The sequence below is a fragment of the Mycteria americana genome, chromosome 2, assembly GCF_035582795.1.
Source record: "Mycteria americana isolate JAX WOST 10 ecotype Jacksonville Zoo and Gardens chromosome 2, USCA_MyAme_1.0, whole genome shotgun sequence".
In the NCBI taxonomy this organism is placed as follows: Eukaryota; Metazoa; Chordata; class Aves; order Ciconiiformes; family Ciconiidae; genus Mycteria; species Mycteria americana.
The window spans coordinates 148,741,522-148,766,820 of NC_134366.1; the positions used below are offsets into that span (position 1 = coordinate 148,741,522).

A 25,299-nucleotide genomic window follows, 5' to 3' on the forward strand; every position below is an offset into this window, starting at 1 on the left:
TTGCCAGCAGCCTCTTTCTTCAGCACTGAGACAGGATGATGCCCACACAGTCCCTAAGTCATATTCCCAGTACATTATCGTTACAGAGAGGGGATTTGGGTTTTTTTTTAAGTGGGTTTTTTTTTCCTTTTTTTAAAGACCTTGCCTATTTCTCCACCTCATGGCTCCTCCCATGGCTGCCCAAACTCAGCAGCTCTCCCTCAGCGGTAGCAGACCGGTGGGCCGCTTCCCCTGGTCCTGCTTCTCACTTGCCAAGCGTAGATGTCCAAAAAACGAGTATTTACCAAACAATGAGTTGGTGGGGATTTTTTTTTGGTTTTGGGTTTTTTTATGAGACAGGCTCGAGCCTTCCCGCTTTCTGCTCCTGCGCCGGTCCGGGCCTTGGCGCTGCACTTTTGGGGACAGCCAGCTCGGAAACGGGAGGCCTCAGCCCCTGCCCTCCGGCCGCCGAGAGGGACAGGGTGTCCCGCGGGCGGGAGCCGGTCCCCGACGGCGCGCCCGTCCCGAGGGCCGCCAGGCGCACCGGACGCCCCCCCTCACGGAGCCACCCACCCTCCCCGGTGCCCCCGGGGCAGGAGAGGCTGGCGCTCGCCCCACGGCCGGCGGGGCCGGGGCGGGGCCCAGGGAGGGCGGGCGGCGGGTGGTGTCCATGGAAACCGAGCGCACGCGGAGCACCGCCCTCCTTCCCGCCGGGCCGCCGCCGCCGCCATGATGCTGCTGGGCCGCGGGCTGGACGCCAGGTAACGGGGCGGTGAGGGGCGGGGTAGGCCCCGGGGTGCCGCCGCTTCGGTGCCTGTTGCGCGTCTCTGCCCGTTCCCCGGAGGGCTGCTGCTGGGGGCTTGCGTGGCGGGGGCTGGCTGCGTCGCCTGGCCTTGCCGGGCAGGGGACGAGGCCCCGTTTCAGTCGGGGTACCCAGGGAGTGGAGGCCTGGGAGCGGTGCGGGCCCAGTCCCCCTTACGGCAGCTAACATCCCTAGGGGTGGGGGACCTGCCTCTGTTTTCCTCAGGTAAAGGCCGCAAAACTTTTCTAGGCTTAGGGTGCTATGCAGAGGTGAAGTAAAGACTTGTGGATTTAATCAGGCCTCTCGCTGATAATTTTCTGGCCGCCTCTAAGCGGTCACAAATAATTAGGAGGGAAAAAAAAAACTTTTCCCACCCCCATCTAAGGAAAGGTAGTGTTTCGTGTCCCAAAACTAAATATTTGCATGGGAGTACTGTGAGATCAAAATTGTAAAGTGGGTGGGGAAGCGTGCTTAAGGCTTCTGCCCGGGAGAGGAACACTTTCTGGCACGAAGACCTTCCAATAAAATAGGAAAGATGTACCTTTTACTGAAGATTTTATCAGATAGTATTAATTTTGAAAAACAACTTTATTAATACTTAATGAGACTCTTACTTTCCCACTCGCTGGGTGAAACCTTTCCTATTCAAATGGTTCTATGCTCAAGCATGTCCTGGAGGACTGAACAACTTACTTGGAATTTTTTTTTCCTTTGAACAAAATCTCTTTTGAACAGTCTTCTAGACTGCTTGCCATGAAACAATACAACTGGGTTTTTGCCTGTAGCAGAACTTTGGCTTGAAATATTTTTCCTGAAGAGTTCCTGAAGAAAGGTGTTCTTCATTTGAATTGACTGCATTGTTGTTTAGTCTTAAAGTATTAAATTTCTTCCAATTTTTCTGATTTTCATGTGTTGTGATATTAAGTCAATGTTTAAATATTGGTCAGCATTTGGAGTTTGGATAGCTTAAGGATATGAAGGAAGTTTTTGTTTCTGCCCCTCACCAAGACAGTGGTACAAGTGAATTCTCTTGCTCAGAATTCCAGCACTTCACATGAATCACCTCATGTAGACCATGGAGACTTCTTAGGACCCAGTATCTGGCAGTTACTGTTGGCTACGTTGTCCTGTAGTTGATTCAGTCAGATCAACAACAACTGGCATGAATTCACTGGCATTGATTTGGTTTAATAGTATCACTGAAGCATAACTAAACCAAGACCATCGAATGATGTAGGAATAGGAAAGCAAAATATCAAGTGAAATATTTGAATTAAAAATTCAGAATGACTTACCTAGATCATTAATAATGAAACATACAGCCATTTGGTTCAAATAAAAAATTAATTATATTAATATAATTTAAAAGAAAATAGTTTGTTGGTGTGATGAATGTCCTTCTGTGTTTTTAGAGTTTTCACCTCTGTACTTGTGTCCATTCACTTTTCTTCTCTAATGCTTAGGGGTATTTATTGTCTGTAGTGCTGGCCAGGAGCAGTTTGGTACCTGTTCACAATTTAAAGAACATTTAATACCTTTACAGGTTTGCCCTCTACTGCCTAATTTCTCCAACCATTGACTTGTCTGTTTAGATTGCAGACTCTTGCAGGAAGCTGTATGACCCTGTCTTGTTTGAGACCTGCAGGTGTTACCACTATGTTAGTAATTAATACCAACGGTAATAGTGAGCTTTTGCTTAACCACAGGAGGAAAACTTCTGAGCTGATTTTTGTGATTTGGGTTTTCCTCTACTGGACCTTTATTTTTAAGTATAAATCCTGCTTTGTTTGTTTGTTTGTTATTCATTCATAAATAAGCACATATTACATCAGACTGTTACAACATTATCTCTTTAAGAATAGATTTCTGTTTTGCACTGAAATGAGATGTCCAAATCATGTATAAATTGTTAATAGTATAATTATATCGTTTTTCTTCTGTATGTGTTGTAAACATTTGTCCCCTTCTTAGTTTTTCACTTATTTTTCTTTGGTATCCAGGGACAATCAGACTAGACAAATACAAGATGCTGTTTCAAATGTGGAAAAACATTTTGGTGAATTGTGCCAAATATTTGCTGGATATGTACGTAAAACTGCCAGACTACGAGACAAAGCAGATCTTCTAGTAAATGAAATATATGCATATGCAGCCACAGAGACACCAAACTTAAAAGTTGGACTGAAAAACTTTGCAGATGAATTTTCCAGACTTCAGGATTATCGCCAGGCAGAGGTACAAAATTAAAGCTGTACATGTTGTGTTTGCCATCTGAACTTTTCAGTTACTTATCTGTGATTAAAAGGGAAAAGATATACTCTGCAATTGTGAGAGAAACATAGCAGAAAGCACTTAAATATATTAGTGGCAGAGCAGGGTAGGCTGCCAAAGCATTCATCGTTTACTCTGCTAATAACTTTAGTGAAAACTGCCTGTGATTAGTCCTGTTGAAGTCAGTGAAACTATCCATATGAGCACTCACAGAATTTGAGAGAGAGCAAGTCTTTTATTGGTCTTAGACTTTGGATTATGATTTATGGTTAATAAAGTGTTCCTTTAGTTTTGTGACTTGAGTTGTCTAGCAACAGCTGAGATAAAATCAGTCATTTTCCTTTTGCTGAGCCTGTTATTAGAAGCAGTATGGAAGAAAATACTAACTGGAATCCTTCACTGGGCACTGGCAGCTTCTCTGAGGTGCTGTCAGGGACCGTTATAGATTTTGTAAGTCTGTAGTTCAACACTAAAAGTACAAACTTGATTTGGACCATGTGTGACAATATAGTCATGTTTCTGCTAGATAAGTGAGAGTGTAAAGAAAGGTGTTTATGCCACTTACACATCTATGGGTGGGGCCAGTCAAACTGTAACTTATGATCCAGAATTCCAAGTGCTGAGATTTAAGAAAAAATAAGTTCATTCACATGTACTCAAACTAGTTTTTGGAGTATATATCTATTCTTTCAGTAGGGCATAGAAAATTCCCATTTATCATTTTGAAAAGCTAAGAACCATTATAATTTAAAAAAGAGACTGAAGTAGTTGACATTCTTGATGTTTTCAGGTAAGACTTTTTTTTTTTTTTAAAGAAGCATTGCAAGTTGTCTTTCTATATTAACAAAGTAGAAAAAGAGAACCTTTTAAAAGAAGTTAATCTATGAGGTGGTATCTAGTCTGCTAGGTAGAGGGTTTGAAAAACAAGAAATGTGCATGGATCTTTAACAATGTATTTAAGGCCAGATTTTTAAGAACAAGAAATCCAAGGGTGTGGATAGTGCAATTTTTTTTTTTTTTCTTTTTTCTTCCATAAGCTCTTATGCATCTGGCTCCCACTGAGCCACACATAGCTCCTTATGCTTCAATTGATGTAACAGCAATTTATCCCTCTGTTAATAGGGTAAATTTATATTATGGCCAAAGGTGTATGTGAAGTCAGACTGCACAATCTCTCTGTCCGTTTTCATCTTTAAACTATGAATCTGTAATTTCGAGGTACCTATGTAACAACTTGAATTTTGCTTCTTTCAGTTTTTAAGTGTGTTTTTAAAACCTGACATTTGGCCTACATTCTCCTACCATGCCTGTCCCCAAACCACCCCTGCCTTTTGAAGGAGAAAAGGCAGAAGCAGCAAAAGAAAAGAGAAGCTTTTAGATTTAAATCAAGTTCTCCTTTGCTCATGAAAACCAAATAGATAATGTCAGGTTTATTTCTTTCAGGCATCAGTTTAATTAACAGTTTTCATATATATTTAAAATGTGGGCAACAGAAAATTAGCTTATAAGGGTTATCAATTTCTGGTCTTCAGCTGCAGTGCTAGATATATAAATGCTGAGGTGTGAGGTACTTCCACAACATGTGGAAGGGTAGGTAAGCAAGACGGGCAGGTTATTTGGTATGTCTATATCATGTGCTCCATTTAGAGCCTTACTGCCCTATTCCATTCTATTCTATTGGTAGTTTAAGTGAAATTGTTTCACAGTGCACTGGTAGAGTTTAGTAAAGGAGAAATGTTTGCTCAGTTGGCATAGATTTTGGCTGACTGGTGACTGCCAGTTTAGAGGGGAATGTAATGTCTGTCCTTTCCTAGTAGAGGTATGCACCTTGTCCTAGTTTGGACATAACAATGATGGGCCAGATGACTCGCTGGTCCAAGTCATCAGCAGCTTATGCTGGGGCCACTCAGGCATATTGTCAATTTTGACAAGCAGGCAGGTCTTATCCTATTGCCTGTCTGACCATATGTAGCTGTTTTTCTAACTAGGAGAACTGAAACAAAAATTCAGATGCACTCATCTGTGAGAGAATTAATGCATTTTACACAACCTGTTGTTGGTATTTTTAATGTTTTCAGTACCTACGATGCTCTTTCCATTATTTTTAAGAACAGAAGTGTTGCATTTCGTACAGTAGGTTTGATAGCAAACATGGCTTAGTCCCTAATCTATCAACAAGTGTAGAGCAAATACATTGATCTTTAACTTTAGATAGAAAGCTACAAATCTCCAAGATGCAGTGTTTGATGTATTTAGTACTCAGTTGTTAGAATCTCCATGTTTTATTTATCCTGATGTATTGCCAATGAAGAAAAAAGAATTCCACTAGAAATCAGCTTGAGCTCCTCAAAATACAAATGATTTACTGGTTAATTTAATTGGCTCTGGTTTTTGCAATATTTTTAAAACCTCCATCCCACTGTATTTTCAGCATATATGGACTAAATTCCTAATAAGATGAGTCACTAGTAAATGAATGGGTTTCTGTTTCTGCACACCATAGGTATGGATGATTTTAGTGACTTTGTGATTTCTTTTGTAGGTTGACAGGCTTGAAGCCAAGGTTGTTGAACCTCTGAAAAGTTACGGGACCATAGTGAAACTTAAAAGGGTAGGTTAAACATCTGTTTTCTCACAAGGTACATTTTGGTGTTCTGGCCACTCACTTGAAAACTTCTACTTTACGGGGGGGAGTGGTTCTGATTTTTCATATTGCAGTAATCAGTCTAACTAAATTATATAGTAATACATCTGAATTGAAGCTATATATATGTTGGAGGAAAAAGCTTTGTTGTGAAGACATGTAATGCTTTTGGCTCTTAGTCATCTAGAAAAGCTGTTAAAGGCAGCATATAACTTAGACTTGGGTTCTACATTGAAATTCATAATGTCGAAGACAGTTTTTGAAACTGATAAATAGGTAGTGGCCTGAATCCCTCTCTGTCCTGCAAAGTCATCAGGATGACCTGAAGATGCACAAAAAATTGAGGTCTCTTCATTCACTATATTCTGGAAACAGTGTATATAGGGGTTTGAAATATTCCCACAAAATATCTATACATTTCTTTCCTCCAGGAGGGATAAGTTTGAGCAAGTAAATTTTAATAAGCAGATACTAGTTTATAGGATGAAAGTAGTTCTTAATACTGGTATATTACATAGAGGATACCTTCATCCTGTAAACTCAAATCTGTAATTGATGCATATATCCATATCACAATCTATATAAATCAAAAGGTAAAATGATCATTATTTGATGATATTTTACATGCAAAAATTTTACAGTGTGTTCATCATGGTTAATTAGAGTACACTGTGGCAGTGCATCTCAAACTAGCATTTTTCATATGTTTTTGTTCTTGTATCTTTTCAATACAGTGAATAACCGAGTACACTGTTTGGAACTTACTGCACAGCTATCTCACTTGGTTGTTAGAGAAACAATTATGACGGAAATGCATCCTCCACTTGAGTGATACTATGTGTGGTAGTCCTTAGCAGAGTTGTAGACTACAGAGCCTGTATCCTAGAATTTGGTATCTTAATAGTCGCTCTGAAACCCAGTTTGAGACCTAGGACAGACTGGGTATTCTGTAGGATATAAATGTTGAGGGTGGAAGACAAGTTTCGTGTGTATGTGGCAGAGGCGTTGCTGAGGAGACACAGAGCACTACAGCAGTGCTCGGGACTTCCGAAGCATTGAAGATACTGTCTTGAGGTGCGTTGCCACTGATAGCCAGTAAATGCTGAGGACAGAAGCAACTGAAGCTAGGTCAACCCTTGCAACAGTGAATAGCATTGCCTGTTGTCTTTGCCTTTTAGAATGCCAGAAAGCATTACACAGTTTATCTTAGCTCCAGTGAGGAGTACAAGAGCATTCTTAAACTGTAGATGGGATTAACTATTTTATCAATGTACCTTTGAACTAAGAGAGACTTTACTAAAGATGTAGGCCATTAAATTATTCCCCCCCCCCCCCCCCGTTACTATAAACCTTGGTTAAAACTTCGACTGTCTGGTCTTCAGTTATTATCCCTGAACACTGGGACACTTTTAGTGAAAAAGGAAGTTTTGTCACTCATGTAAAGCTAGCACAGGGTGCTAGTAGTAGGACTGCTTTACCTGTAACTACATTAGCTGATTAAATAAAAGGCAGAATATGTCATTATAGCACTTTTTATAAAGGGGATGTTCTCACTGCTACTTATTGGATCTGTTCCAGGGTGGACAGAAACTATTTTTGTGCTGTATCTAAACAGAACTGTTGCTATTTCTGTGGGGTAAGACATCAAAGTCCTATGACAGTAAATGCTTTGAAGAGGCCTAGGTCAATCAGAATAGTGTTGTCCTTTAACTGCTAAGGCAATAAAATTGTTTCGTGCACGTCCTGGTTTACTATGCTGAGTAGCTCTCTGCGGCAGGATTTGGCAGCTTCAGTGGAAGCTAGTGTAATATTCTTGTCCTGTAATGAGCTTAAATGTAGGATTTTAGGATTTCTTTCTGTTTCATTGTTCTATATATCAATCTTCACTTTTCTGCTTTTTGGCAACTCCGTTCCTGGTTCCTTTTCTTCATATAAAACAGGACATCATAAAACCAAGGTGATCCACCTGCAGAAGAAAGGATTGGTTTGCTTTAATAACTTCAGTGACTAAAGCAGGTAACAGTACAGTGATGAGGATCTGCCAGCTCATTGTCTGGTGGATGGACTGTAGCTGTACTTCTGTATGGTTTGAAATTAGATGGCTGACCAGAGTTCTTATGTGTGACTTGAACGTGTGAAACTTGAGTTTAAAGCCAGAGGTACTATGAATAATTTTATATTTTCTATACCTGTCCTTTATCTCACTGGCTATTACCTTCCATTCCATTTCTCCTTGGGTGAAATTAAAGCATATTTTCTAAAAACAGATCAAATCTTGGTCTGAAGACACTGGAGGGGAATATAGGACTGTGGTAGTTAGTGGTTAGTTGATGTTTGTGGTGTTTTCTTTTAAATGAAAGACTTCACCTAATCTTTGGCTCTTGTTATATCTTCCACTGAGATTAAAGAGCTCTGTGATGCTCTGTTTTTTTCTGGATGAAGGTATTTAGACACTAGTAAACCCCATTTTTCATTCTTTTCAGTTAGCTTATAATGTAGACCTTAATTCTTTCACAATAATGGCATTTTCCCCAGCTTTTGAATATTTTTTAATGTTTTTTTCTGCACCCTTTTCAGTTTTTCAACATCCTAGACAAAATGTGTATGTAACTGTGCCCTATCTTTGTATATCCAAAACTTGAATATAGCTCCATCACTATAGCCACAGTAGCACCAAATCTTTGTCAGGCTTTGGCCAGCAGAGAAGTATGTTTGATGGCTGCTGCTGCTACAGAGAACAGAGGTAGAGAAGGGAACAGTGCAGTCCCTGTAGGTATTTCCAAAGTCACTATGTGCTAGGAAGAAAATACTGAATTTTATAATGGTAACTCTAGTGGTTTCCTTAGCATTCTCAGGTATACTTTGCATGAAAGTCCGAACCCTTTCAGCCACAGTGTTAAATCTGATTGACTGTTTTAAGTGGGCCTAGAAAGTCAGTGCTGTTAACAGGGCCCAGTCATTAAGTAACACTAAACATGCAGCTGTGGCCATTAGATGCAAAACTGCTTTGTTCTATAGCAAAAATAAATATGTTTTTCTCTTCTTTTTCTCTACCTTTAATTTAAAATTTAAAATGTAAAGCAATAAAATTTTTTTTTCTATTACTGCTTTTCTTGCAGCTGCTTGGTTTTCATAAAGGAGAAAGCCCTTTCCAGCAGTCTTTCAGATGGCCTTAAAGGTGGTGTAAATTGCCTTTTGAAAGAACAGCAGCAAAATTAGTTTTGATGGGCTAAAGATGCAGTTGTTTTTATTAGCAGAAACCAGCTTTGTGTCCCTAAAGATGAAGCAAAATGACAGTCATACACAAGGACATATAAACAGACAGTAAGGATAGAAACAAGGAAGAAACTGTGTGTTTTGGTCCTGACCTCATGTACAGACTCATTGAAGAAACACAACACTCGGAAACTTGGCACGCTTGTGCTTGTCATTGACTAGTGATCTGGTCACAGGATCACAGAACTTTTTGTAAGAGGCACATTCTTGGTTGCATGTCTTTCTGGGTGAAGGAGACCTACAACCATGTTAAAATTCTGAAATCCAGGGAAGGAGCACAGACAACTTCCCGAGATTATAGTTTTTAATAGCTTTAATCCACTCTGTTCTGGAGTGGTAGATAAATGGGAACTGGTCTTTTTAGAGGAAATGATGGTTTGAAATGCATGCCCAACTCCTGCCTCAGATTTTGTTAGACTAATTCCTTAGGGCTGCATTTCTGCTTGTTCTAAGGTACTGCTCCTTTAAGTTAGAGCCATCAAAATTAATGTCATTTCCCATACCAGGGTCAATGGAGTGATAAATATCTGACTGACAATTTTAGATTCCACGTATGCCAAAGTAATTGCAAAACACAGTTTTATAGCATGAACATGAATTTGAGAGTGGTATGTTAAAATTCTTAAATTGTCACAGATCTTCCTAGAAGTACATCCTATTTCTCCTTTGGAAATGAGGAGCAAAAATATTTATCAACAGTTTCTGCCTTTTCTAGATCAGTAAGTTTTGTCTTCTCCAGCTACATCATTACTAGGATGTATTTTGTTCCAAATGTATTTAAACACCTTACTATCCGCATATATAAATATGTGGTTTAACCCTTTCAGCCATGGATTTTCTGTGGCACCTTAAGCTCTGTGAAGCAGTTTTGTGTTCTTCATAACTTCTGATTGGTACTGACTGCTGCCCGTTTTGGTTTTTTTCTTACTGATTTATGTGATGCCACTTTTTCTTTCTAAATGCCACCTTTATTCCATCGCTAAGCCTGGAACGGGCCTGTCTTCTTACTGCTTTGGGGATGTCAGCTTTTGACCATGTACTGTACTTTTCATGAAATGCCCTAAATATCTTTTTCTTTGTTTTTTTCCCCCATGTTTTAAATTATAGTGTGTGCTACAGAGAGTTGTGCAAGGTGCTAAACTCTCTTGGTCCCCCTTGACTTCTCTTTCGGGGGATCATTTAACAGGATAAGATCAGTAAAATCTGGTTTTCTTTAAAGCAGAAATCTTGTTCATGTTTTCTAGGCAATGCATGTATGAAGAAAAGTACATTTTGTATTATCCTAGATCTATTTCATACATGTCTAAAACATTTTATTTCCAGGATGATCTTAAGGCAACTTTAACAGCAAAGAACCGAGAAGCCAAGCAATTATCTCAACTGGAAAAGACACGTCAGCGGAATCCGTCAGATCGACACATTATTGTATCCTGTATTTCTAGTGGCTATAAGAAATATTTTTAAAATTTCTCGGGAATGAAACTATTGTGTTTAGAAAGTAATAAGAGAAGAATGCTCTTTAGAGGGACTGTTTCCTATGTTGATGTTGAATCTTTTCTTAAACGTTATGATGAGTTACAGCTTATAATAGCTGCTTTGTTACTCACTCCCTTTTTGATTGAAAAGAAACTACGAAGTATTTGATATGTTTATGCAAGAGAGGTAGGCATAGATTGCATCTAGGAATTTGGAGGTTTTTGAAAGTAAGTGTAATCAGACAACTCCTTTTCTACTTCCGTGGATTTTTTTGTTTTATTGTTTTTCTCCCTGCCATTTTGGTGGTAGTTGTGCTTCCTTCTGGGGAAGCCTAGATGGGATATGAGTTTCCTCCAGCTGTGAGCTGAAGTGTGAAAGGAGAAGTTGTTATTCTGTTAGTAGAATAGTCAACCAGGCTACTCTTCCTTTCAAAAGACCGGTGACCCTCCCCAGTATACTATTCTGTATGACAGAGGGAAAAATTAAGCCTCCACAGAATTTCCATTAAAATCTCATTGAAGTTTCAAATTCTGAAGCAATCAGAATCTAGGAAATGCCAAAATAAAGGGGATCAAGACGATCCTACTTCAGACCCTTTATGCCTATGTATTATGATACAGCATTTAAGTTCATGATGATGTGCTGTTGGTTTTTTTTTTTTACACTCTGGTGTTGGACTCAGGAGTGAAGCAGTCCTATTCTTTGTAGGATTTCATCAACTTTATTTCAGAAATCAGGATTTTTCTAGTGACCGGGGCATGGGACTGCAGAAAGAGCAAAAATTATTTGTGACGGTCAAATGCCACCCAGGAGAATTACTTTTTTTTTGGTCTCTGCCAAAGAATTCCCATTTAATATTAATCAAATCAGTTAAATCAAGTGATGACTAATTAGAGTTCCTCATGTAATAAAGACACATGGATGTCAGCCATAGGGTTAGAACTTGAGTTGTGGTGCAGAGTTCTCTTCCATTAGAATTAAGGGAGTAAATGATAACAGTAAGCTATTCTCCCCAAAGGGAGACTGGTCCCATTTTTCTCACTCTTGCGCTAATTCCCAGTTGATTTCATGGGTATATGGCTGGCACCTAGCTTGTTTCTTCTTGTCTCTTTGCTAAGCTACTCCCAAATATCCTTCTGTGGCTTAGCTTCTTGTAACACCTGTGTTTTCTGTACTTAAGACTTTGTCTGAAGAGTTATTAAATCTCAGTACAGTCTGGTTTTGCATATGGCCAAAGGCACCAAATGCTATGTATTTGCATTTTAAAGTGATCAACGCAAAATGCATAGAAAGTACTGGGAGGAGGAATATGTTCATTTGCTTTTGAGGATGTATGCAGGTCAGCTTTTAGGTCTGAGAGAGGCTTCACCATGTTCATTAGGATAGTTTTTAGGCTCCAGCAATGGTTCTCTTATTCTTGAGCAACTGTGATGTTTCATCAGCTAACAACTTTGGCCACAGATAACAAAGGATCTGTACTCACTCCCAGATTTCAAGTCCATCTTATAAAATGTGGGAGTAGTACAACTTTGAAAAGAAAACCTTACCAGATTTTGTTGTCTGATATTTTTTTTTTTTTAAGACATAAATAACCAAACCCTCAGTCCAAGACAAACAGCTGTCCTGAAAAATTTTGGCCTCGATACTTGAATTCTAGCAAAGCTATAACAAACTGTAAGTAATGTCTTACAGCAGGAAGCTTCAGACAACATAATAATAGCACCCTCCAAGTATACAGAAGTTTTGAAATATGAGGTAAATATTTCACAATATATTAAAAGTAGAAGTGAAAACAGATACTTTTATGAATATTGATTGTTATTTTGCCATTTTTTCCTTTACTAATATTTCCAGTCACAGGTGAGTGTTTCAGAAGAGAAAATATCAAACTGCTGTTGTGCAAACTATGCACGTTCTGCAAGTTTAGACATTTCACTCTACAACAAACCAAATTCCTTTCCCAATGCATCTGCACACAAAATCTGGCCAGTCTATTTAAGATGGATCAAGAAGATATATTTGATTGTCACAGAAGTAACGTACTGTACTTGTATGTTTAATTGCTGCTTATGCATAACAGCTGCCTTCATCTAGAGAGACTGACTGACTGTAGTAATTGAGAATACACAAAATGTCTTTTCTTACTCTGTTTCCCTCCTGTGTTTTGGGCAAAATCAAGAAAGGGAGATGAACATGTGACCTTACGTACTATTAAATATCATTACCAATTTTGTTTGCCCAGTAATGGCAGAATTGCGTCTATGACTTTAAGCCATTTTTGTAAGGAGATTGTTTCAAATTGATAATCCTGTAATACAAGGTTACAAGATTTTAATCAAAAAAAAAAAGAAGTGACAGAGCATGCCTTATGCCTTAGGTTTCCATATACATATAACACTAAAAACTAGCTCATGGGAACTGGGCCTGTGGTGTCTATTTCCATTTCTAAAAAAAAAGTTCGTTCCTCTCTTAAGTTGCAGTGTTGTAGAAATGGGAAGAATCCTATGTCTTTATCATAGGATACAATTACTTGATCCATATACTATTTCCAGATCCCAGGACAGAATAGATTCCTGATGATACTCACTGACAGGGCCTGTAAGTAAATACTGTCTTGACTAGTCTATGATATTTGACCGGTAATGTATGGAAAATAAAATAAGTTTAGACCTAAATTTTGCAGTTTTCAAGTGCAAGCTCTTACATCTTTACATCATTATTTTGTAATAGTACACAGTTCTCAGACTTTACTTAACCAGAATAGCTTCATATCTTTATTTAAATGGTAGTGTGCATTTTTTTAAATGGTAGTGTGCGCATAGTTATATCTAATTAAAATACGTATCTAAAATGCTTTTTGTAGTAACAAATAAGAAAAACTGTGTATTTATGCATTAGGGATTGGTAGTATGTCCCCTTCCCAGTGCCTTGTTGAAGATGTTTTTTTATAAAATATTTTAATAATATAAAAATAATAAAAATATAAAATACCTGAAATGCTTTTGGATCTAAAAATAATAACTAGTCTGCTGATTGAGATACTGATGGGAGAAGTGCATTAATTCCGGCTGCTCCTTTATTGTCTATTTAAATAATTTATAAAAACTTAGTAAGATGAAGTTCAGCACATGACACTGGAAAAGATTCGTTCTAGACCCAGCAGGTTGATCTGCACTTGAAAATAAAGGGTGATCTTTTCCATTCATCCACCACTCTGGCCTATGCACTCTTGCCCTCTCCTTTACACCAGCTTAAAACAAACCTTAACTTTTCCGAAGGGTAAACCCTTGTGCTGGGTTAATTCCCCGAACCCAGTCACTGTGTTGTCAGCGGAGTGTCAGAGCTGGCTCAGTGCAATTAGCAGATGATTATAACAGAAAATGGATCAGGGCAGTGGGACTTTACCGACTGGCTACAGCTAGTCATTTTACATGTTTCAGATCAAAGTCACAATGGTGTAGAAGGCATTGTTACTTGCTTATTAAGCTACACACAAATTTACAAATACAGTAACACAGATGTGTAGTATTTTGAAAAGCCAGACTTAAATGTTTTCATGGCAATTAAAACAAATACCTTTGTATCAAATACAGGACTAATTTCATCTTTGTGTTGCTTTACCAGGCTGAAAGTGAATTGCAGAGAGCTTCACTGGATGCAACTCGAACAACTCGGCAATTAGAGGAAACCATTGATAATTTTGAGAAACAGAAAATAAAGGACATAAAAGTATGTGTGCTCACGTTTCAGTATATGACATCATATTTCATATTGCATAATAAAATTACTGTAGTTACTCTTTGGCAAGATTAGCAACATTTAGTATTACTTTAAGTCTACGTAAATATAAATCTTATGGTATTCATGAATATTTCATAATCCAAATATCATGAACTTTGCAATTAAAAAATCAGTTCATTATTCTTAGTTTATTGAATTCAGAATTTTCCTGTATCCGATTATTTAGTGTCTGCACCTTCCAACAGTTGCTGTATTCTACTTCACTGGTAGCTGCATTTGTTAGTGGAATGATATATGTGGATTAATATTGGCAAAATTAACAGAAATAGTGATAAGTAAAAAATACACTTATCAGTGCTGAAATTTGTGTAGGTTACTGCAGTTAAAAGTTTTACTGATGCAGAAAGTACAAAATGTTCAGTGACTGCAAGTAATCAAAGCTTTCATTTCTCTCTTAATGTCAAACATTAAGTGGCTTAAGTCCCAAAGACTACAGTGACTGAGAAACACTTGCATTATGTGATCTCAAATTTAATTATAAAATTGCTGAAGTGAGACTTTTTTACTGGGGGGAGGCAGGAGGAAGACAGACTAAATAGGAAAGAATGAAAGATGGTTGAAAAACCCAACCAAACCAACCAGTACTTGATGTTAGAGTAATATGAAAAAGATTGTGTGAGTTCTGAATATGTCATCAAGTGTTTTTTTATATATAAAGAATATTTTATTATATAAAATAATTATCTGTAAATTATAGATATGTATAGAATTTACAGATGATTTACCCCCTACCTGTTAAGAAAGACTGCCATCAATAAAGCAAAGATCCACTAAGTCTTGCGAATACGTATCGGGCAATATCAAGTGAGTTTTCAGCCTGACATTTTATTTATTCCTAATGAGTCTCCTCTCCGCTTTTCAAGCGTTGACTTAGAATTTAGTATGAAATGACAACTGCGTAAGTGACAGCCCAGCCAGCATTTATGTTTAATTTCTAAAATTCAGGTCTGACTACTTAAAAGTACTCGGTATCATGCAGTTATTTGTATCATATAAATACCAAGTACAGAATTCAGTAATTTCTTGTCGTTGAAGTGGAAATGTACTTTACTGCATTAAGAAAACCTTTGTTTTCATTTGCTTTTAGAACATATTTTCTGAATTTATAACTATTGAAATGTTATTCCATGGGAAAGCTTTAGAGATATATACTGCTGCCTACCAAAATATCCAAAATATTGATGAAAACGAAGATTTAGAGGTAAGAGTGATTAAGATTTGCTTTTCAGTTTACTTACTACATAAAAACAGTTTTCACACTTTGGAGCTATACATGTCCCAGGCAGAAAATGCAATGTATGTTTCAGGTTCCCAGAACAAACTTCTTAGGCATACTGAGCCCTTTTTTGCACTTCTCCAGCAAGAGCATGCACGTTTTTAAACTCAGAGATTTTAAAAACAGAGAAGAACTGCAGTGGCAATCTAATCTTTTCAACAAAATACAGATAAGAGACTTTTCCTAAATTAACTGCCACTCCAGGCTCAGCTAATTGTAGTTCTTAAAGAACACCTCTGCAGTGAATCTTGCTGCAAAGATGCACAGTAAGAGAAAAATCTTACGCTGCTCTGATAAGATGTTCTAAAGACTAATAACTTCATTAAAAATCTCTTCTATTCTGAGTTTTGTTTGCTTGTTTTCGTCTTTCAGTCATTGTTTTTTATTAGGCTGTTCTAGAATTAAGAGACATTTGTTACCAAATTGCCTTTTTTGCCTTGTGGCAGTTATAGCTTCCTTTCAAGTCACCCTTTCTGTTCTCTTTGAGTTACAGTCTCTCTTTCCCAAGACATGTTTTTCACTCCTTTATTTGTTCTTGCAGTTCTGGATTTTGGGGCTTTAAACATACTGTCATTGAAATGTATGTTGTGTTCAGCTTGTCAAGAAAGTTGGATCTTTTTTTGTAAATGTTCTCAGTCCTAATTGTACTTTTTCATGACATAGCTCAGGACCAAGGATGGCAGTATTCAGTTAGCGCAAGATATAAAAAATAATTATTTTTCAGTGACAGTCACATTTGAGACTACGTGGTATTTTTACTTCATTTAAACTATGCCATGGCAATTTTGTACTATTCTAGTTTCACAATTAAAGTGTCATGTGGCACCAATTCAAAAATATCCTTTAAGTCAATACTTTGTCTTTCACAACCAAATTTCTAATCTCATTTTAAATTTCCTGTTAATTGGACAATATTTACTTTCCATAAAAATATTGACTGACCATCATTCTACCATCTTCCTTGACTTTATTTGTGCAAGACTTCATTAATAGCTTCATTATTTTTAATATCAGGCTGTTAGTCTTATAATTTACTCTTTTGGGCTATTGGAAAGAACTTGTAAATATAATGGATATTACAGTCTCCCCTGTATTCTAAGGGTTTTCCCAAATTTTTCTTGACCTGTACATCTGAACATTTCAGATAAAATTTCTCTGGTGCAGCTGTGACTGGCAGCAAGGATTTGCTTGTGAAGGGGCTAAGAGTTTCTCTCCACGAAATGGAGAGCCTGAAGGGAGTTGCTGGGGTTCATATCTCTAGGTTAGCCTGCAACTCAGCTACATATGTTGGTTGGAAACCATTGCAGTTTTCCACTTGTAAATCCTCTCAGATCTCTGAAGAATGTTTACTTTGACCATGTAAGTGTGTTGGTATGTCTCAGGTTGAGCAATGATGTTGTTTCAGCTTAAAGTGATCGATCCAAACTACAGTTGATGTGTATCTCTAGAGCAGGTTGAATTGTCCAATGCTGCATTTTTCTTAGCTTCAGTCTTGGTGATTGTTAGCTTGCAAGCTGTATCATGGCACCCACATCACAGCTTTCTTCATTTGAACAGGTTTTTCGGAGCTCACTTTATCCACCAGACTATCAATCTCGCTTAGACATAGTTCGTGCAAATTCAAAGTCCCCCCTGCAAAGAACTGGCTCCTTAAAATCTTCATTGAGGACAGTACAGGTAAGAAAGAAAAACTAAATGCTAGATCACTGTATTAAAAGAATGTCTTAAGTAGAGCCTTATCCACTGTCTTTACTCAGTTCAGGACAGTTACAAAGGTAAAGAGACTTCTAAGGGCATAAAGATCATATTAAGCTTTTAATAGTGGAGCTCCTAAATATCATTTTTATTTGAGGAAAAAACAAAATCAGCTTTTAAAGCTGCATTGTTTACTTTTGAAAAATGCCATTTCCAGTGATACTATTTCATCAACAAACTGTGGCATCTTGCAGAGAAAAGATCTAGGAGCTTATTGGAAACAGAAGTGACATTCTTTAAATAACACTTGCATATTCTTAGTCTCAGTATCCAGATCCTAGAATGTGGATTCTCTACCAGATCCTAACTCAGACTAGTGATACCTCCTAGCAGCAAAGTAAACCCATGACCAACAGACTTTCCTTTTATACTCTGAAAATTCAGAGCAGGTGAGGAAAAGGAGGATGATAAAAATAAGTGAAACAGATGGAGAAAGTGCCACTGCTTTTGAACCAGCTACCTTGCAGAAATCGTTGACGCTTGTTTGCAGCAGTAAACTTGCAGACATTGCAGAATGGCTAAATTATTTTTTCTTTATTGCAGCCTTAATCCTGTAACTAAGATTCTTACCAGTGTTTCAGTTAAAGACAAAGATGGCCAAATTTAAAATGTACACGTCCCACTTTTCTTCTTTGGATAGAATCATGCATTGATACTGTAATACTAAAAAGTTTTCTTAACTTCATACACACCATTACCCCTTCTCTGCTCTCAACACAGAAAGGATCAATTATTACATTTGAGTTATTCTGTTGTTGCAAGTATGAGTCATGCCATCTGAAAAGATAAAGGAACCCGGTGATTCAGTGCATGAAGACCAGCCTTGACTTTGAATAAGTTGCCTGTCCTCTCTATCAAACAAGCAAATTGCACGTTCAAGCTACTTCAGAAAATGTTTACCCCCAAAAAAACCCCAACCAAAACCAGAAAACTGAATGCATGTACACTGTGATTTCTCTCAGAGATGGAGTGGAACTCCATTTTGACTAACTTGCAAGTTTACCTTACTCTTCTCCTAGACCTCTCTTTTAGCTATAACTTGAGATGTTAATGTTCTCATAACCTCTCACTGGAGTATCTGAAAAGAACAGGAAGTCATCTAGACCTAGAGGGAAACTGCAGTACATTTCAAAATAATGTCATTTTACCGGGTGATGCAGTGTATCTGCAGAGGATCACATGGCAGAAAAAAAGGGTGGAACACCCTACTAATGCAGTCACCATAGGGCAGTAAAGAAGAGGCGGGCATCCTGTTCCACACACCCCCTCATGCTGCCCTTTCTGATTCTGCAAATAGTATGTTGCATCAGGATCAGTACCTTCAATTACACTAACGGCACTAATCTCTGGAACCGACCAAACATCTCACTAGCAAAAAATGCTGGTTTTCTGCTGCATTCAGAAAAACCTTCAGGTGATTTGTTTTACATTTCTGTGGATCTTTCACTCCCAAAGTTTTCACAGGCCTGGTTTCATGCTACATAATAATCATTTACTGACCATAACGCAGTACTTTGGAATTTTCAGTTTAAAGCAGTATAAATAATATGGTAAGCAGTTCACAGAATCACACGGATTAAGACTACAGGGCGGAGAGGTGGGGAGGACACAAACGCTAACCTGTAGGTGGGGTGCAGGGCAGGAAGTCACTGCATACCAGATGGGATAAACTGTGCTGGTAACAGAATACTTGTCTTTCAGAGGATTTAGCACATTCCATCCTTGAATTTATTTCTGGTTCTTTGGACTACCTTTCTGTGTTATTTCCATATTAAAAATCTAAAGTACTCCTTGAGCTTGATTCATTTGTTCACAAAGAGCTACCTGCTTTTAAAGTTCTGGTGCCTTAACGTGTTGTCATGTTGCTTGACAAAGCAACATGACAACCTAAGTGTGTCCTGTCACTCCTGGAGCGAGTATTCTCAAAGAACTACTGTATGCTAAATTATCAAAAGCAGGAATTTGCAAAGACCACTGATATTTTTGCATACATCTGAATGCTTTTGTCCCTCAACTCTTTCCCCCCTTGACTTTCATAGTTGTTTTCAACTCGCGCTCAGGCTAGCTGAAGCAATTGAGATGCTAGTTTCTCCATCCTACCTGCCAGACTTCATTTAGCAGATAGTATGCAATGGGCAATCCTGTTAGAATTAATGCCCCAAGCTGCACTGACAGTACAACAGTAAGACTTGCATTTTTTCATTTATATGCAATTAATATGATCAGGAGAGAAAACTCCTATGCACCAGGAAAGCTGGTTTTCATAGGATGGCTCCCCATTATGAGAAAACCCCTTCAGGGGTTCAGGGCTTTTTTTAAACATGACTATTGCAGATACTAAGTTTTACACAAGTTCTGAAAAGGCTATCTAAGTTTTCACGACAATCCTTTGTAAATCCAGATCCCTTCATTTTGCACTTGGCAATTTATCTTCAGCATTTCATTTTACCGATTCAGGTTGGTATGCCATATTTTAGACAGAACTATAGCAGAAGAGAATGACCTTTTCCAGATATTTTTAAATCAAACTTAACTACATGAGTTTTATCCACATGCATTTAATATAGCTAACTGTTTTGCATCTGCCCTCTAAGACAGCAAAGTATCATTTTAACCATGGTTGACAATGTCTGCATCCAGGTATTCCAGCACTGCCCGCTGTCTAAGATAGGAGGAGAAAATTGCCATGCTTTCTATAGTAGTACATGCAGTGAAACATGCAGCTTAACAGCTTAAGCAAGGACAGTCATCACCCATTTTCACATAAAATTGTTTATGATGAGCAACAAATTATCCGATTCCATTAAATTTTTAAAATTAAATTATTTTTTCAGCATTAAGTAATCAAAAATTAAATTTTCACGTACTGATATGTTTTAGCTTTATGGCAAAATAACATGGATTTAAACTGCCTGATTTCCTTTCTCACTTTCCTTAGTGTGATCCAGTTTGGCTCTTAGGTTAGCCATCTTACCAGCACCTCACCACCACCAGTAATAATATTTAACTTACTATTTAATTACAGCATGGTCAGAGGCACTTGAGTAGTGAGCAGAAAAAAGCCTTAAAGCCAAAACAGCACCTCTTATTTCAGGAAAGGGGAAGGGGGAGCTTTTATTCAGAAATATGATTAAAGTTCTGCTTAAGAATTTCAGATGCTCTTAACGAGAAAAAAACTTGGAAAATTAGTCTATCCATTGAAATGAAGCTACCTTAACAGGCTGAATCTGCAGCACTCCTTAATCTCCCATTACAAATCAGTGTCATTGTCTTTTTCCTTCTTTCACAGAATGAAAGATTGCTCTTTTAGGCATTTAGACTCAAGTTAACCCAGCTTCATCCACTGATTAACTCCATTTTCTGTTATGTTCAGAGATTTGTAAGCAAGCATTTGCTTTAAGCTAAATTATGTACTTTGTGAACATCAACAAGACTAAGGATTGTTTTGCTTTGTTGTGGTTTAACCCCAGCCAGCAACTAAGCCCCACACAGCTGCTCACTCAATACCCCCAGTGGGATGGGAAAGAGAATCAGAAGGGTAAAAGTGACAAAACTCATGGGCTGAGATAAAGACAGTTTAATAGGTAAAGCAAAAGCCATGCACGCAAGCAAAGCAAAGCAAGGAATTCATTCACTACTTCCCATCGACAGGCAGGTGTTCAGCCATCTCCAGGAAAGCAGGGCTCCATCACGCATTAATGGTGACTTGGGAAGACCATCACTCCAAGCGTCCCCCCTTCCTTCTTCTTCCCCCAGCTTTATATGCTGAGCATGATGTCATATGGTATGGAAGAGCCCTTTGGTCAGTTGAGGTCAGCTGTCCTGGCTGTGTCCCCTCCCAGCTTCTTGTGCACCCCCAGCCTGCTCGCTGGTGGGGGGGGGTGAGGAGCAGAAAAGGCCTTGACTCTGCATAAGCACTGCTCAGCAGTAACTAAAACATCCCTGTGTTATCAACACAGTTTTCAGCACAAATCCAAAACATAGCCCCATACTAGCTACTATGGAAAAAAATTAACTCTATCCCAGCCAAAACCAGCACATGCTTTCATTAACTTAGTGATTGCAGTTTGCTTTATGCACACACAAAAAACTTGTTATATACATAGCTATATGGATTACAAAACCTCAGAAGTCAATTTAATAACTAGCTTTTAAAATAGGGGGTTGTTTAAAAAAAAAAGGCAAGTTTTGTCTTCAATACTGAAGTTTTATTATATCACTTGTGAGAAAACTCAGAAAATATAACCAAAATTAGAGCTGCAGCTGCCCTTAGAGAACTGCTGAACCTAAAATCATATTTCAAAAACATTAAAAAAAAAAAACCCATGTATTCTACTTTAAATTGTAAATGTTGCATCTTCTGTGAAGAATCTATCTTCAATAGGAATTAGATTGAGCCCTCATTAGAAAAAAGTATAGATAGCAGAATCTGTCAGATGAGATGAAAGCTTGGCAGCTGGCACTTGTTTGGAACGTTTGATGAACCAAAAAAGGACTACAGTATCATTCTGAAGGGCAAGCGCTGATGGGCAGGGAAAGAAGTTCGTATGTGAATCAAGATTCTTCTAGTAAAGTTTGTCTAATTTATTCTCAAAAACAGCTTAGAGCAGCATAGTGTTGAGTTTCTCATTTAACTGAAGAGGTTTGATGTCTTCAACGTAAGGTTATACCTTAATACTCATCTTCAGCCTGCTGTCTCAACAGCCAACCCAGAAAAAAACTGACTTGCATCCTGTTGATTTTTAACATTAATCCAATCGATGCATAGTTTTCCCTATCCTATAATAGTTGTCAGGACTGTGGGGATGTTTTTAGCTTTTAAAAATCATTACTTTATATATGGCACAGAATATAAAGGTATTTATATTCTGTGCCATATAGCTTTCTGTTAGCACTGTGCATGTTACTAGAAGTTGAAGGGTTAAGGGATAAACAACTTCCCCCCCTCCCCCACCCCTACCCCCACCTGAAAAACCTACAAGTACTTAGACTGGAAATGCCAACAGAGAATTGTTTTTCTTTCAGGAGAACAAACGCTTGATTCACTTTTGTTGTATTTTTGTTTTAGCAGATTTCCAGCAGTATGCTAAGAAAAGATGAAGAAGAAGAGGAGGAGGAGGATGAAGATGAGGAAGAGGAGGAGGAGGAAGAATTAGATGCTACTAAGGAAGTGAGATAACAAAACTGTTCTAAGAGTCTTTTTTTTTTTGATTGGGGAAAAAAAGATTTCCATTTATGTAAAGGCTTTCATGTGTTCATAAAAAACTTCACTGAGGCTGTATTTTTAAAATTCCAACAGGAGCAAGAATTGGCACTAATAGTAGAGTGCCAGAAACAAATGATCAGTTTCAAAGAATGGAACAGAATCTGCTGAAAATGGACAATTTCACTAGCTAGAAAATGAAATATTTAAATAGAATCCTGTATTATATTTGCATAGATGTTATATTGCAGTCACATTTGCTTAAACTTACATGGTGAACAGTGTCCAAAAACTGCAATAAGCTGACAAGCAGCTATGAACATAAGGGCTTGCTTGTTACTTTGCCAATATATTACCTTATTCTCTAGCTACACACCTCTTGGATTTAGTAAGTCCTCTAGCTATACCTGTCATAATCGGTTTTATACATCCTAAGGTAACTGTAGTACTCAAGAAACTGATTAGAGCAACAATCCTGTTACATCTCATTTTGTTACCCAGCTTGGATGGCCGAAGGCAGGGTGAGGTGTATTGTTTTCTCATTCTCATTTTCCTCAAGCTTGACTAAGATGACTTTTGATTCCTTTACCCATACAGAATGAACATTAACAAGTAAGGACCTAGCCCAGTATCTACTTTTAATGCTGCTTTGCTTTTAAATAAAAGTGCCTTCATAATAAAACTAGTTGATATGTTATATAGTTGACATTTATTATGTTAGTCAACATGCTATATATAGTTCAAGTTTCATGTGTTTAACTGGTTGATTCAGTTGCTGATCCCATCAAACATACAAGAAATTACACATTTTGAGTGTAATTTTTTATCCTGTTTGGAGACGGTGGCTATGCACACTCATTTTTTAATAGCATACAACTGTCTGCCAGAAAGCTGCTACTATACTATTTATCTCCAGCTTTAGTACCTGCTAAATGTAGAAAGAACACATGTATAAATCTAGAATTTAAACTTCTAACTGGGAAAACAATCTTAAGTTATTAACCAAATAGTCTTTCAGTTAAGGAAATAAACCAGGAAGTACATTTTTAATATTGATGCTGCCTTTGTCCACTGATGCAAAGTATGCAATGCATACTTGTTTTGACAGGTGAAAAAACAGGTTTTGCCAAAAATTAATGTGATGAAAATGTAAGTGAAAATGTCACAATATAGGGTTCTGTTTTAAACCCAGAAAAGAGTTTTACACCAGAATTATGTACTATTGACATTGAACTACTGTTGACAAGGAGTAGAATACTACTGACCAAAACTTAGGAAGTATCTAGGTAACTAATTCCCATCTATTTCAGTGAGTAGGGCACTTCAACAAATGTTAGCATCACAACATTGGAATTACGATGATCACCACTTTACCATTTCATATTCAGTGAAGTCATGGAATCCAAAACAGATGGTTAATTTCATGACTATATCAGGTTTTCATATAATACAGATATATGCAAATAGCAATTATTTCTGTACTGTGCCTTGAAATAGGAATTCTGAATAAAAAAGGAAGCAGTGCTTAGATTGATTCCCACTAAAAGATTAGTAGCTAGGGTATGGAAAGAGAATTTTTTTATCCTCAGCAGCTTCAAATTCCTTCTCCTCCCCTACCTCACAAAAAAAGTTGACTTTAGCAATTACAGAAGAACTTCCAGAAAGGGAGAAATACGGTCTTGGGCAACTTTGTCCTGCATATATGATGTCTTAAGTTTGCATATTGGACAGAAATTGTGTGACCTCAAAACTATAGATGAAAAAGTCACTGATTAATGTATTTTAAAGCCAGAAGAAGAACTTAGAATGTAATTACAGAATTAACTATTACCTGAAGATACTTCTGCAAAGATTTTTGTCATGACATTAAGTGCTGACTCCAAGACCGACAGTACTGTATTTGTTCACACATGTTTTTGACCACTGGCATGTAGATGATGCAGGCTTGTATCCATTCTTCCTAAGAGTATTTTGCCACTTCGTTGAATGTGCTGGCCCATCCCTTTGGGACTAAGGATTATCTTCTTGTACTCATTAGATTGTCATGTGTTATGGCTTTCCTGAATGCCTCAAGCTGCTTCTGTACGTGATCATTATTACTAGTTTTTGATGACGGAGACTGTTCTCCTTTAAATCATGATTTTTGGACAATGGTAGCAAAAGCAACCTCGGAGTAAGCGTAACTAAGGAAACTAGCTATATTCTGTATCAACACCACAAACTGCAGCATTTCCTTTGTTATTCTTTCACTATATGGATGGTACTTAAAAAGGAAGAGCAATAATTCAAGCCATGCAGTTACAGACTGTCTGTGATGTGTCCTTTATACTGAAAGTACAGTGCCTCCAAACCATTAAATATCTAAAGGTAAAAGACCCTTAGTATCAGGAGGTGCTGTCACCACACCGTGCACCTGTACCACTTCTTCAGCCAGAAACAGAATATAATGCTTGTACACTTACACATCCCAGTTGGGAGGGGGGGACGGGACGGACAAAACACCAACCAAAACATACTAGCAAGATAACAGCTATAAACTGAGAATCAACTCTCCTGTTATCCTTCTTCTTATTTAACCGATGTACCGGCATCCTTTCCCAATTTCCCTCTGCTTCAGATCATCTATACATACTTTGAAGTACAGCTTTTGTCTTTATAGACCTTATAGACCTTTAAAAAAACCCCACTTTTTTGGCTTATCAATCAATCATTTCATAGAGTAACCTAGAGTAGTCATAAACTCTAATCTGGCTTTAAAGACAAATTAGCTGTAGGGGAAAAAAAAAAAACCACACAACATTTAGAAATGCCTTAAT

General features: G+C 37.8%; 2 protein-coding genes across 4 annotated transcripts in view; one reads left to right on the forward strand and one right to left on the reverse strand.

Annotated features, from left to right (window-relative positions):
* RBM12B (RNA binding motif protein 12B) overlaps positions 1 to 25,299 on the reverse strand; it is a 92,864-nt gene that overhangs the window by 57,633 nt on the left and 9,932 nt on the right. Inside the window, exon 2 of one of the 3 annotated variants that reach the window (XR_012774526.1) lies at positions 7,023 to 7,662. The exons of the other annotated variants lie outside the window; for them this stretch is intronic. The gene's annotated coding sequence lies outside the window, so the exon portion shown is untranslated. Of the gene's footprint in view, positions 1 to 7,022; positions 7,663 to 25,299 lie in introns of those variants that run through there. 3 annotated transcript variants of the gene reach the window in all.
* Positions 635 to 24,962, forward strand: CIBAR1 (CBY1 interacting BAR domain containing 1). The gene is given in 10 exon segments (XM_075494938.1): positions 635 to 676; positions 679 to 740; positions 2,782 to 3,016; positions 5,595 to 5,663; positions 10,296 to 10,397; positions 12,303 to 12,308; positions 14,073 to 14,177; positions 15,337 to 15,450; positions 17,083 to 17,202; positions 22,352 to 24,962. Coding segments are annotated over 10 exon segments (948 nt in total). The 5' UTR covers positions 635 to 649; the 3' UTR covers positions 22,460 to 24,962.